General features: G+C 33.5%; 1 protein-coding gene across 2 annotated transcripts; it reads right to left on the bottom strand.

Annotated features, from left to right (window-relative positions):
• Window positions 1-8,400: 8,400 nt before the first annotated feature.
• On the bottom strand, window positions 8,401-13,576 carry LOC131044980 (probable LRR receptor-like serine/threonine-protein kinase At1g67720). 2 transcript variants are annotated; one of them, XM_057978478.2, is made up of 15 exons: window positions 13,173-13,576; window positions 12,154-12,703; window positions 11,585-12,066; window positions 11,169-11,304; window positions 10,980-11,052; window positions 10,781-10,848; window positions 10,600-10,671; window positions 10,400-10,468; window positions 10,097-10,287; window positions 9,784-9,986; window positions 9,536-9,659; window positions 9,387-9,455; window positions 9,110-9,296; window positions 8,898-9,006; window positions 8,401-8,820 (listed from the first exon to the last, which is right to left on the bottom strand). In XM_057978478.2, the coding sequence occupies exons 1-15, from the start codon at window positions 13,252-13,254 to the stop codon at window positions 8,560-8,562; spliced, it is 2,676 nt and encodes an 891-aa protein (XP_057834461.2). In that variant the 5' UTR covers window positions 13,255-13,576; the 3' UTR covers window positions 8,401-8,559. The 2 variants fall into 2 exon arrangements, with proteins under 2 accessions (XP_057834461.2, XP_057834462.2); XM_057978479.2 differs by having other exon boundaries at window positions 9,832-9,986.
• Between the last annotated feature and the right edge of the window lie 2,046 nt (window positions 13,577-15,622).

The raw sequence follows: 15,622 nt of genomic DNA, 5'->3' as shown, positions 1-15,622 counted from the left end.
ATTGATGTGATGGCTCGAGTAGTGTGGGACAATACCATTGCAAAATAACCCTTCTATCTTCTGTCTTTTCCTTATGTTTTTCTATTAAAAATTTAAAAATTCAAAAATTTCAAAAAAGAAAAGAAAAGTGAGCAATTGATCTCATATCATTTCACAATTGAGAAGTCATCATATTACAATTGATCTAATATCAGTTCGCATTTTCTTTGCAGGTATGTCGCATTTGATAGATTCAGTTTTTCATTTTTTGTTCTATTGCAGTTCTGGTTTTTACCAAAATATCTCTCTATTTGTAAAAAGACAAAACTCTGTAACTAGAAAATTAGGCTGGATAACCCACCATGTGTTGACTAATGTTAGTTTCTTTGCAGGGTTAGAGTAGAAATCTTTCTTTTTGGTGCTTTTAACAAAGAATGGTACAACTTTCATCATTGCTATGACAGTTAAAATGAACACCATGTTTGTGTGGAGCAACATCTCCGCTTAGAATAGAAAATCATTGCAATGAAAGGGTAAAAAGAATTTTGTTTTTCGTGTCTTCAAAGGGATAGGTATTATTCTCTCCCCTTCAATGGGTGATTAAAAAACTAGACTCTCTTCTTTCATGATTTCCCTTATTTTTGCAATTAAATCCTTTAGAAGGCCTACCCTCTCGAGTTGTCATTAATGTCGGTGAGAGGGGAGCGACCTGAGTGGCCAATGGATAAGCCAAGTAATCCAAGCCACTATAATCAAATGTATATGTGATGAAAATCATGTGCGATGAGTGTTACATGTTGTCACAATGACGTTATGCCTTCGTCAGTGCCTATACGGTGCGTTAAAATCTATAGAGCATAACCTCTACAGGCAGGGAGATCTCCCTCAATGGAGTGTAAAACGCTGCTGATTGTGACCACTCAAATGGAACCCTATCTAAACACCATAGAAATTACAAGTGAAGCTAAGTCAGTAACCAGACACTTGTTTTATCATAGTGCAAGGGTGAGGAAGAATCTACCCCCAAGACACTCACTATATATCTCCTAGGATAATGGGCCAATTAAGGAGCAATCTTCTTTGGTCTAATTTCCAGAAAAAGAAAAAAAAAATGGGGGCACCCTAGGGTGTGACAGGGCTATTTGAGCTAACAGAGTATCAAGATGTAGATTGTGATAATACTTGTGACCTTTTGACCTTAGGAGAGTCTTCTTGATGTGATATCGAATTGCCCAAATACAACAAAAAAAAATGAGGTCGTTAAAAAGACTCCAACATTCATGGGAATTTGAAAAAAGTTCCTTGAACAAGTATTCTTTTCATGGTTTTATTATTTTTGATGTGTTTGTTGTGTCCTTTACTAGATTTCACCAAGTTCAAACATTTTAGAAAATACCAAAAAACAAAGTGGAATCTCAACCAAGGTTTTGTAAAAAACATCAACAAGATCAAATCCCTCAACAAAGTCAATTTTCAATATCAACAAGATCAAAACCCTACAGCAAACAAGCTTGTCAATATCAACATCAAATCAAACTTTTGCAACATTATATAAATGAAGAAAACATCTTACATGTTGTGATCTTAGGTTCAAACCAATGAAACAAACATCATGGATTGGCGTTATACATTTCGTAGGGAAGGTGAAGAATTCATCTCTTCCATTCCTATTCCATTGCCATCCATAGAAATATTAGCTCAACAAGTCAATACTTTGCAATAACAAATGAGAGACATGACTAGTCCTAGCAACCATAGAGGTGAGAGAAGTGATAACCATGAGGGAATCATTATCAGGCCAACCTTCTTCCTCTTGTGAGACCATTCAAACATGCCAACCTTCATTATTCAACAAAATCATTCTTACCTCAGTTCAACCAACATTACAGTCATGTCAACCTTCTTTAAACCTAACATATCTATCATACCAATCATATCAACGCAATATTCAAACTCCTTTCAACCAAAATCAAATCCCTTTCAATCAAAATTCATTCAAACAAAATCAAACCTCTTTCAACCAAAATCAAACCCCTTTAAACCAAAGTCTAAATCAAAATTCATTCAACCAAAATCAAACCTCTTTCAACCAAAATCATACTTCTTCCAACCAAAATCAAATCCCTTTCAACCAAAGTTCAAATCAACCACATCTATCCACCATTTCATCATCCCTTGAAGTTGCAAAAGACCAATCCACGCTATCTTCATCCAATAGAACAATCTCCCAAGGAGTATCCATAGCACAAATCCAATCCAAGTCATGATTTGGAGAGTCTCATTCAAAATCCTTTCTCATCAAGTCAAAAGGTTGAAACCTTCCAAAAATATCCCATGCAAACTCCCCCATGTCAAGGGGACAATCCAAAATCAGAAGAAATCAGTCATGAAATAAATCAAGATCAAGAACAAACATTTTCATCCTACCCAATTTTTTATGAAGACTCCACCTATGAAGAATCTTATGATGATCCCCTCGTTACTTTCTATTCCACTCATAATAACACCCTTGTTTCTCAAGAGAAAGATGTTCTTTCAAGTACCATCCAACATCCACCTCCTAAATAAGATCCCATTATCATTTCTCCTAGTCTCTCTCATGATTCCAATACACAAGTTGTTCATGAACCCCTTATCAATAAAATCAACAATCCAGATCATACTACACAGGGTAACTTGTCAACAATGGTCTGTGCACCATCATCAAATGCCAATGTTATGACAAAAACAAGCATAAAACCAGCTAATGAAATCAACACCCAAATCGTTTCATCATACTCTTCAAGTGCATCAATAAAAACATGCATAACACCCGCTCATATCACAACTTCGAAACCAAAATCTATTTTCCTCATACACCCACACTTGAAAGACTGGGGGCAAGAAGATTTACTACAACTGAAGTGGTTTGAAAATAAGAAGGCTATAGCAGTCATTATACATGAAAGACTCCTAGTTGAATATCCTATTGAAAAAGATAGGTTAATCCAACTCTTCAAACAAAGACCAATGAATTATCTACACAAAGTTCATACCAACTCAATAACAACATGCACCTAAAAAGATATTACATCTAAGGGTGGGTTCATTTCAATTTTCAATACTGCATATTTCTTTACTGCATTTCATATCTCCATTCCAGAATGCATCATAGTTGCTTGCATATACCCATTGCACAACATATAGCTACATATCATTATTACTTTCTCATATAGTTGCATCAGTTAACATGATGATTGTCTGAGTCATTCACTTGTCTGCACTGAAAGGAATGAAGGTTCTCTCATTTCCTAGATACTTGTTCAAGAAGTTCTTAGAAGGCCTTTAGTCATTCATCTTCAATGTCAACTTGTGATTAAGTTCTATCCTTAGTTGGGTAGAAGTTTCACTATCAAGTCTTGTTACCCAAAATCTATCAGTTGCTATATCTCACACATTAATAAAAAACTCTAAGTCATTACAGATACCTAGTTGGTCATGTGGCTAGTGAAAAATCCAATATGCTACTTCAACGCTGCTATAATTGTCATACCCAAGTAGGTTTCATTACTTACAATTCAAGGCAAGAAAATGAAAGAAAAAAGGGTTATGTCAATCTCAAAGCAAAACAAAAAAAATGATATAATAATGAAATATCATGCATACAAATGCGACAAAAAAAAGAAAAAAAACCTTGACTATGGGAACATGTGAGTAAGTCCATCAGGGGTATGGATGCCTACTAGAAATGGAGCAATGTTTAAGAGATTATAGTACATAACCTCGTCGGAGTCCTAAAAGATTGTTGGTAGCAAGGCTCTATCCAGGTTGCTTTTCAAGTCAAAATAACTCACATAGCTAGCCACATAGGATTTGAAGGGTCTTTGATGGTTATAAGAGTCAAAATAAACTCAATTGCACACACATGAGAAAAAGAAGGTCAAAATTTCAAGAATTGATGGAGAAGTTTTCCACGCCTCCATTCATAAATCTTGGTTACATAGTGTGTTAAGCTGGATGGTCTAAGTCTTTTGAGAATGGATTGAACTCCTATCTCTGAAATGTTTCATACCTTTAATCCAATTAGTGTATTCCATAATGAAAGACACACACTCATCCTTGTTCAAATAGGAACTGCATTTTTTTCATGTATCCTGCATTAGCATAACTCCTATCAAAAATCCATTATCTCCACCGCATTATGCAACATCATGTTATCTTCATAGGTTTGCATACTTGGGGGCATAACTGAAAAAATTCTAAAAATCATATAAAGTCCTCAAAAAATTAATCAAAAAAATTCACAAAATTTCATGAAATAAAAAACATTCACAAAAAGTCATGAAAAAAGCAATAAAAAAAATCACAAAATTTCATGAATCAATCAAAAACATTCACAAAAGGTCGTGAAAAAAACAATAAAAAAAGATCACAAAATTTCATGAATCAATCAAAAACATTCACAAAATGTTATGAAAAAATCAATAAAAATAAATCACAAAATGTCATGAAAAAATCAAGAACATTCACAAAATGTCATGAAAAATTTAAAAAAAAAAAAATCAAAGCAAGAAAGCATGGACCATCTATCAAATTAAATCAATAACAGACAAACTCTCAAAGTCTACAATCAAACTGATCACATGTCTTGTTAATCAATCAAACTCTATCAAACATCGACATGTCTTATACAAGGAAGGGTACACTCGAAACCAAATAGATCAGTCTTATATGGGGTACTCACTCTTTGAACAAGACATTCCTATCAGTGAACACACAAATCAAAACAATGACATAGATCAGTATGACTGTTGGATTTTTTCCAAGTTAGTCTTATCTTTATCAATTAATAGCAGGTCATGCTTCATCAATACAAAAAACATCAAAAAATTCAAAATCAAACAAAAACATCGAAAAAATCAAAATCAAACAAAAACATTCAGATAAAATCCTAAAAAATCAAAACATTCAGATAAAGTCCTGAAAAAAATAAAAAACATTTAGATAAAGTCCTGAAAAATATCCTAAACATACAAAAAGAGTCCAAAATCAATCCAAAAAAAATCAATATCAATCCACAAAATCCAAAAACATTCAAATATTAATTAAAAAACTTGCAATAAATTGTCTCTCAAGAATCCAACACCCTAGCAGATATCCAACAAATGCTTCGCACAAAGTTAAACAAAAGATATAACTATATTGTCAAAACATCTACAATCAAACTGATCAACTGTCTAATCTATCGAATTATCAAACTATCAACGTGATCAACATCTTGTCTTAAACGAAATCAGTGCACTCGAAACCGGACAGATCGGTCTTATACGGGGTCCAAAACTTCTGAAACCAAACATTATCAAAATCACATCAAACATATAAAAGCAAAGGCACAGTCAGTCTAACTGTTGAGTTTTGTCTATTTTTGGTTGACTCTTTTTATCAAATTAGAGAAGATCATTTCTTTTAGCTATTCAAGGATGTCCAAAAAGTGACTAAAGGAGCCGTGATGGGCATGATCCTTTTCTTTGTTTGTTTTTTGTGGTTTGAACCAATGAAGTGCTGGGAAAATTGCTCTAGTGGGTGTCTGTGATAGGAGCATTCAGCCTCTGAATGTCACACATAGCTCAACCCCTAGCATAATTCCTAGAATGGTGGGTTCATTCCTTGTCTACAATGTGTTTGTTTCTTTGCAATGAGATATCTATGCATCTTGGTTCCTTATACCCTAGTGTACAAAGCTTCATTGTTACATAATAAGGCTCAATGATGAAAATGTATTGCACTATAAATAAAAGACAAGAAGACTATTCATCATCAATCATATCATTTAATTTTTTTTAAATGATCATGTTGATTGTTTCTTTAGATCATTCTCTCATCAAGCATTTTTCTACTTGATCATTCTTTCCAATCGTTCTTTCATCTAACATGATCTCTCTCTTCACTTAATTTCAATCTTTTCATCTATAATTCTATTATTTTCTCATATCAACTATTCTATCTATCGATCAATTATTCCTCACCTTCATCTATAATTGGCTTTTAGCAACTCAAGGATTTTTATCTATCACATCTTATACAGGATGTATCCTTCTTGAAACTAAACGTTTTTGATATATCATTTGTCTTATATAAGATGTATCCTTCCTAAAACCAGATGGATAAGTCCTATACAAGATGTATCCTTCTTGAAACTAGACGTTTTGATCATTTTTGTCTTATACAGGATGTGTCCTTCCTAAAACCAGACTTTATCTTTATTAGATCAATCGGATCAACCCTATCAATCTTATCAATCCAATCCTATCAAATCAATCAATCTACAAATCACTTCAATCATTTATTTTCTATAATCAAACTCATTCCTATCATCAAGTTAACCATTCTTTATCTTTCATCTAACATTCTTCTTTTTTTGAGAGATCATTCATGGCTTCAATGCACAAACAATCTCTCGAGGGGGCATTATACCCTCATGTTACCAGGGCATACTAGGGCAAAAATTTTCTATTTTCTTTGAAACAACGTCATTTCGACATTGTCTCAAAGAAGGGCAAATGTAGACACCTAAAAATGTCTGTTTAATTCTACATTAATTAGTCATCTATTTAATTAAGTAATTCTTTAATTATTTAATTAAACTAACTATTTCTTCTAATCACCACCCTTCAACACTTCTAATTATTCTATTTCTATTCTCAAATCATTTTAATGAGTTAACCATATCTCAATTATTAATTAGATATCAATTATTTAATTAATTATGATCTTTTCCTTAGTTAAATAATCTTTATTATTTAATTAATTCAATTTCCTATGTTTAAATAATTTCATTTAAATAATTTCAATTAATTAATTAAATTCTTCCAAGTCCCCAAATTATAATTCCAATTAATTTCATTTAATTTCATCTCATTTCTCCCAAATTCAAATTTCATATCATTTCATCTAATTTGAAATCATCAAATTCAGATTTCACCAATTTTGAATTTCAGTTAATTTCATGTGCATTTCAACATTTGAATGAATGAATTCAAATCCAAATTGAAAATGAAAATCAAATTCAATTTCAAATTCCTACAACACATGCTAAAATCAGAACTGATTGATCAAATTAGCTGTCTAATTAGTCAATCATCCTTTTTAACTCACAAATCCATTCACTTCCTTATCCAATCAATTCAGTCTTCTAATCAATCAATCCAGTCAACTTATCCATCTATTCAGTCTACTGGTCAATCAATTGAGTTCACTACTCAATCAAATAAGTTAGCATATCAATCAATTGAGTTCACTAATCAATTTAAATCAGTTATCTATCTATCATCACTTGAGTTCAAATTCTCACCTCATTTGTGTTGAGAATCTACAAATTCAACCTCTTTTCTCAATTCAGTCTAGAATCACAAAATTAGAGTCTTCAAAGTATTTGTATGCAGGAAATTGGTGCAATACCTGAGAGTCACCAACCACTCAAATTATAGAAGCACAATGGAAGCAAAGATGCAGAATGAGGGAGTTTTTATTTGAATTCATTTCTTATTTTGTATTGATTTTCATTGATTATGTTTGTTTGTTTGTTAATTAGTTGAGATTTGATGATTCATTCTTATTGGCTAATTAGCTTAATACATATGACATTTTCAAGCGTAGAAACAACATCCACACTTAATTTAATGAAAAACATCCTCAACATAATTTTGAGATAATTCATTTGATAGATTTCATATAGAAAATATAGAGAATAAAATTTCACATATTTCTATGTAGTTTCTATGCTTATAAATTGTAAATAGTAATACATGGACATGCTTAAAATCAAGAATAGGTAAAAATATTAGTCACTCATACAAAATCAAATATTTCTATGTAGTTTCTATTCTTATGAATTGTAAATAGTAACACATGGACATGCTTAAAATTAAGAATAGATAAAAATATTGATCACTCATAAAAAATCAAATATTTCTATGTAGTTTCTATTCTTATAAATTGTAAATAGTAACACATGGACATGCTTAAAATCAAGAATAGATAAAAATATTAGTCGCTCATAAAAGATCAAATAACAACAAATGCAATCTATGGAATAGGAATCTAAAGATAATTTATCTTCACTTATATGTACGAATGTAACTACTTTTATATTTGAAAGGTACTAATTTGAATGTAGACCAAAAGAAGTAGAGGCTGCACAATATCAAATAGATATAAAAATATAAAATCTAATGTGATAATGATATATTATAAAAATCTTAATCACCAAAAACTCCAAAATTATTATTAATTATTATAAATAAATTACCCATAAATATTTTAATATTATTTTAAATTATTACCTTTCACTATTTAAAATTGTAATAAAAAACTGATTCATTTTTAATTTGGAAGACAAGCGACATAAACTTGAAAGATATTAAGTTGTATAGACTAAACAAATAAAATAAGCATCAGTCTTCAATCTTGATTATGTTTGGGATCGTCCATAACCGATCCACGTCTATTTAATATAATACATATTAGAGCTAAAAGTCTATAATACAAAACACCATTACGTAGGCATCTTTCCACAACTAAAGGAGATTCATAAGTTTACGGCTACCTATCTTCAGGCATGTCAAGTACGTTTGACGATCCACTTAAAATGAATCTAGATTCACCGTTATCATCTAACACACATGCCTTCGCTTCTGCTAGCTCTTTCACAACAGTATTCATTGTGGGTCGGTTTATTGATGTTCGTTCCACACAATTGTATGCGATCTCTGCAACTTTACGTGCAGATATTAAGCTATATCGACCACCTAATGAAGAATCCATCAAGTCTACTAGTCTCCCACATGTAAGTAATTCTTTTGCCTGCATAATAAAGAAGGTGAGAACAACAAATTGGTTATTAATGAGAACAGTAATAGATTAAATATTAAATGAATTACCCTTTCGACTATTCCTTCCTTGGGTGGTACACCAGAAATAATCTCCAACAACACCACACCAAAACTATAGATATCACTTTTTTCATTTAACGATGATGATCCAAAATATCTGCATCAAATTCCAAATTTAGTGTATTGTCAATCATTTAATGAATGTTAAACTAATTGGTTGGTTGATGGAAAGATAATATGAAGGTTAAGTAGGAAAATACTCAGGATCCAGATAGCCGAGGGTTCCCTTGACATTAGTTGATATATAGCTTTTGGAGTTGTCTAACAACTTGGATAGACCAAAGTCAGATATCTTGGCAAACATTCGTCTATCCAAAAGTATATTACTGCACTTAATATCTCTGTGTATAATTGGAGGACTACAACCCTCATGCAAGTATAGCAAACCTGCAAACAATGTAAGACCTTTGTAATGTAGAAGAGCAGTTTTACTTGCAATAACCATAAATATTGAAACCAATTGTTTAAACAAATTACCCTCTGCTGCTTGGAGAGCAATGTTGACCCTGGTTTGCCAATCAAGAGGTTTCTCTAGTTTGGCTGGGCCTGCAAATAGAACAGTAATTCGTTTTACTAAACCATGATCGCATTTAATTTTATTCACAACAATATGAAATAAATAATACCGTGTAAATGATCCATCAACGTCCCACATTCCATAAATTCATATACTAACGCCACAATAGGTTTTCTGCAGTACCCAATGAAATATACAAGATTCTTATGGTATATTCTTGAAAGGAGAGATACCTGAAGCCAACAACACAAGTAACATACGTTTAATGGGCAATTTGGGCTGAAGTAAAAGTATCAGAGATATAGAAAATTCTTGTCTTGAATAAAACATTCAATATTTTGTGAAGAAAGTTAAAACCTCATTTCGAAATTCTTGTTTTCCTTGAAATGAATCCGTTGAAAGTACCTTCACTGCAACCTCATTTCCTGAAAGTTTACCATAAAACACAGATCCAAAGCCTCCCTTACCAATGAGTGTAGAATAGTTATTTGTAGCTGCTTTAATATCTTCTTCAGTATATTCTACCGTCAGCTTGTGAAATTCATTTGGGTCATCTCCATCTGTTTTGAAAGACAAATAAAACAATGGTTTCCAAGAAGATAGAAGAGTTGAAATTATATTAATTGATTTTGAATAAACCTTTTGCAAGTCACAGGAATTCAGAAAAGACCTGTAGTTGAATGTTGAGGTTGCATAATAAAATTGTTTGTGGTGAGATTTCCTCGATTATATTTTTTCCCCCATAGATAAATTCCGAATATCAAAACGATTAACAGAACCGAACAGCCAACAGCGGATCCTATAATGGAACTTTTTTCTTTTCTTTCCTTGTTTATTGGAGAATTACTTTGAGGATAAACTCTGTAGCGTAGAGTGAACAATTAAGATTCGGAAGGTTAAAGATAATTAATTATGTGTCTAGTCCTCCTTTTGAATTCAAAGAGACAAAAGATAAGAAAGGGTGTCCTCATACCGAAGGTTTAAACCCGGCTTAATCAAACCAGGTGGTACATCTCCATCTAATTTGTTGTTCTGCAAGAAACTAAATCAACAGCGAAGCTACTAATTAGAAACATGCTCCGTTAAGTACCAGTAAACGTTACTTTGTCTAAACCATTAAAAATATACATAAAATTATTGTAAGAAAAGACAAGAAATCTTGAGTAAACATACAGTTCATTCAACATGGGTAGTTTCTCCAATGAACTTGGAATATCCCCAGTCAGCTGATTATTTTGCAGTTGCCTTCAATATGCAAGGCGAATTAAAAATCAATACATACAAATTACATTTATCATTCATCTATGTATATAAGAATAAGGTATATATTAGAAAACGATTGAGGATCTCTTACAATTTTCTAAGGTTCTTCAATGAGCTGAGGTTTGGAATAGAACTTGACAGGTTATTGTGTCCTAACAGCTAAAACAAACAATATAAACTTAAGAGTTACTTATTAAATTGAGTGGCGCCATATCTATAAATAGAAAAATAGAATGTATACCTTTTCTTCAAAAATAGAACTAACAAGTGGAGGGGGAGGGAAGTCTTACCAACTGAGTTATTGCGGTTAAGTTGGCTATGCTTGGAGGTATGTGGCCAATTAGACCCCTGTTTGTTAAATTCCTGAAAATAGTCGGAATTTATACGGGTTAAGAGCTTTTGGTGCCTAAATGACACGTAATGTATTCATTGCTGTGAGTTTTAACAAAATTTAATGGCTTTTACGGAAAGAATTTTACACAATAATCACTCGTGGGGGGTTTTCCTCGTTGCATGTGACACCGGTTATTGGAAAACCTGCAGGCAAACAAGGATCTCCTCCTATCCAATCATCTGGTACATTCGCTGTGTTCGCTATTTTCCTAATAGCAAGTACTGTAACACAGACCTTAATTCGTTAGGCGCTGATGAGAAGAAAATACAGTACTAAATAGTTCCCTCCTTAAAAACTTAATAATAGCGTGACGATAATGGAACTGAAGGACTAAAGACCCTATCTAAGTAGGCTGCCTCAATTATTATTTTGGAATAAAAATATAGGAAATGGATAAGCTCTTCTATAAGAAACTAATAATGAATAAATGAAGCAAATTGATAAGTGCCTCTTAATTTATTGAGTTCAACAAAGTCGATAGAAAATGAAACTTATATGTACCATCTCCGGTGTGTGTAATATTGTTTATGTCTATAATTCGATAGACTTCTGCTGCATTTATGAATGGCCTCATGTCGGATCCTTCTAAGGGATGCAATCTTATATCAATAGATTTCAGTGGGCTAAGCTTCAAAATATGATACCATTCCCGACAGTTTAGGTATGAAGGAAACTTTAATTCTGATACTTTACGATTGCTAACAAAAATCTGGAAGGTTTGGTTCCTTGAAGGGCTTGTCTCGTTAATGATGTTACAGAAGTAAAGAGCAATATAATAAGAGCCGTTGTCAGGTACAATATAATAGGACCCTACTGGAATTAACAGGTCTTCCCCTACTTGTGTTGCAATGGCATACTCTAATACAGATAAAGGTGGTTGGTTCCACAAGCTTGTCTTCAAAGAGGAGTTCGTACTGATATTCGTTGTGGTTGTCGATACCGCAGGAGAAAGCCAGATGCGATCAAACCGGTCCTCTGGATACCTGTAACACCACAAGGACATTAACCTTTATAATGCCATTAAAAAAGATTCAAAACTCACGTACAAACAGAAGCATTATTCTACTTACCTTGAAAAATCATGATCACCAAAACTTCTACGAGAGAAGTAAACTAAAGCATTGTTGTTGAAATCAGTGGAATTATACATTGGAGATTGTAGCGGCCTCAACTCAATGGTTGAAATGAACACATAGTTACCATCTTCGGTCTGTGAATTTCTGGCCAGGCATAAACTCAGAGTCTCACTTTTGGGGAGCAAGATGATCTCGTAAAAGTAGTAATAAATTCGGTCTAAACCCTTCAAGCGGACTGTTTGCCATTTAATTCCATCTATGATTAAGTCAAAGATGCTTGCTAAAGGAAGATCTTCAAATCCTTCGAATAAAAACGTAGTCCTTACTAGTAAAAGTTTATGAGGCATCACGGGGAGTAAGTAACAATATTTATTTAGTTCCAGATTTGTAAAATAAGCCACGGACTGATACTGATAGGGGGCAATAGTGCTCAGTGGAGGCTTAGTGAAGTTGTTTCTGAAGTTGATGAATAAGGAATCTGCAATCCACTGGAATTCTTCACCCGTTCTGTTCTCTGAAGCGCCGCAGCTGATACTCAGAAATCCTTCATTGAAAATAACGCCAGCACGAATGAGGGTAAAAATTTATTCAATCAAAGTAAAATTTCAAGAATTGAAAATTCAACCACTGTTCTTCGTTCTTTGTAACCAATTGCAAAACTTACGAGAATAACTTACAACACTAAACAATCAGAAATTCAAATAAATAAATAAATCTCACAAACGATTAAAAACGTATCATACAGCAATCTTGAGGCGCTTAGCATACAAAAAATAATAACAGTTTACTGTTTATTCTCAAGGTTCTCTGTCTACAACCACCGATATAGTGATAGTTTTATAAAGCCTTGTTTTAATCTCAAATAACAAAAAGCAAAACTAAATACAATCCTTAAAAAAATTAATTTAACATTCAGAGCGTAGATACTAAACTGGTAAAAATAAAAAATAAAAGTATTTTATTCAAGGCAAATATACTATCGTAAAAATGTATTGGAACAAATCATAACTTACCATCTGGATTTGTGAGTGTGGAGAGACTGAATAATCCAATGAAAGCTGTGATCGCTAACAAGGTTGAACTTGTGAATTTCATGATAATCGATGCAAGCAGGCAATCAATAAGATCAGAATATAAAGGGCAGCTACTATAACAAGGGTTCCTGCCAGAGACTGGAAGAATAACTTTGGTTTCATCAGATCTGTTTCTGGAAACATTTACAAAGACCCACAATCTGAAGTGTCTGGAAACATGTAGAATGCTTGGGCTGAAGGCTAAAAGACAAAGGATGCTGCTTAGGCTACAAGGTGTGATAACAGGGCAAGGCAGGGCCAGAGGCTGGTTCTCTGGACCAGAATCCTTACAGTGAAAAAGCTTGTCTAGAGGTCACTTTTTCAATCTTGTGCTCTATCATAAAAAGATATTACAAAAGCAAAAAGATGCTTGGATTTTTAGCTTTTTAGCATCACTAAAGCTACAACAGTAGAGATTCACATGATGCATGGACTTTTATTTATCTTTTTAGCATCACTAAAGCTACAAAAGTAGAGATTCACATGATTTCTATAGAATTGGGTGTCATTAAGGTTCTAAACGAAAGAGTGTGTGCTTTTCAAGACTACCAAGATCTATAGATAAGAAAGAAAACATGTAGCAAACCCATAAATTAAACAATTCTAAGGTTTCCAAGATGGCATAATAATGTTCATATTAGCCTACAGAATTGAATAGATTAGTCTATAATTTGTTCATGCTTTTACAATACAATCCTCTATTGAAAAGGATATACAATACAATGCTATTAAAAGTATCATATACATTGGAATTATAGAAAACATAAACTTCCTAGGAAAAACAACTCAAATATTCATGAACAATAAAATATAATTGATAATGCATTCTCCGTAACAACACTTGTGAATTTTCGTCATGCAGGAGGAGGGTTTGAAGTTTGGTTGGGGAGATGAAGTGGCCGCTGATCCCCATCCCCCTGAAGATCCTTTTGGCACCAATATGGATCATGTGCCTCAATGGGTGTTTCAGAATGGTCAGTGGGTGGACATGGCTGCCCGACATAATGTTTCTTCTGGTCTTCCTCTCCATGGTGCTCGTGTGGGGAATGAGGGTTTGCCTTGGGTTAAAAATGTTAGGCGAGATTTCCATTCTTTCCCATCTTCTGGTAATTTTCAATGGTTTTTTCGACAGTCAAAGGGATGAGGCCATATAAGGAGGTCAAAGGCTCTTGGTGTTCGACGGTATGGCTCGAGGGTCAGAAATTTTAGGGCTTCCCAAGCTATTAATAAGGCACGACATTGGGTGGCAAATACGAAATGTAGGGTTGGCCCTGTAAAATAGATGTCGGGTGCCTCTTTGAGGAAGGAAAAATCGGAGGAAGTTGTTCGCCCTCTGCCGAATCCTAAGACGTCTCTAAAGTCAAACTCTGTATGGCTTCTAGTACCTTCGATTGATTCTTTTGATGTTTTTGGGGAAAAAGGCTCATGATCTTCAAGCTTTAGTGGTCATTATCTAGGTTTGGGGAGACTCTATTCCTCTTTCAAAGCTTCAATGTAGGATTCACTCGCACTAGTATGGAACCTTGTACTTCCAATTTTTATCTGCAAGTGATTTTATTGTTGTGTTTGATTCTCTTGAAGCTAGGGATGAGGCTTTAGAGGTCTCGATTTTTTGGCTGGGTAAAAATTTGGCCTTTGTTGAAATCTGGAAGCCCTTCTTCGAGTCCTCTTGGGTTCCTTCTAAATAGATTCCTGTTTGGTTTAAACTCCCTCAGCTGCCTTCTAAATTTGTTGAGTTGGATATTTTAAAGAAAATTGGGGATTCTTTTGGCAAGTTTTTAATATCGCACTCTGTTTTTGAGGATGACTACTTTTTGGTTAAAATTTGTGTTCTTGTTGTTGTGAATGTGTCCCCTCCTCGAACTTGTAACATTCACTCCTCTGCTGGTATTTGGCATCAAACCCTTGTGACGGATTCATTGAAATTTGCTCATTCTTCAGTTGTTATGGACTCAGCTTTGTTTTTTTATTTGAAAAAGATTAGATTTGCTTCCAGATCTATAGATTCTTCTATTGACAAAAATCCTGAATGCTTTTCTTTGAATTTTGTGCCAACTATTTTAAAAGGCTCTCACATTTCACTTGTCATCTCTCCTTTGGATAAAAATGTTTCATTTGGAATTAATAAAGATTCAATTAATTGTTCTGTTCCTTCACAAGTCTTGGGCCTGGATAAGGATATTTGTGTGGGTAAAGTTTAAGCTATTGGGAATTTGCCCGCAAAATGTGTGGGTCTGGAAAAAGATAAGTTGAGTGTTAAGGGTTCTTCTTTCCCTGTTAACCCTGCTAAGCTGGTTTCTAATGAGCCCTCTTTTGATACTAATAGTCCCCTTATCACTCTGGATGATGATCTTATTGCTCAAGTGCAAAACATTGTTAATAATAATAAC

The sequence above is a fragment of the Cryptomeria japonica genome, chromosome 1 (genome assembly GCF_030272615.1).
Source record: "Cryptomeria japonica chromosome 1, Sugi_1.0, whole genome shotgun sequence".
In the NCBI taxonomy this organism is placed as follows: domain Eukaryota; kingdom Viridiplantae; phylum Streptophyta; class Pinopsida; order Cupressales; family Cupressaceae; genus Cryptomeria; species Cryptomeria japonica.
The sequence above is the reverse complement of the archived record's forward strand: the minus strand, read 5'-3'. Positions and strand labels throughout refer to the sequence as shown.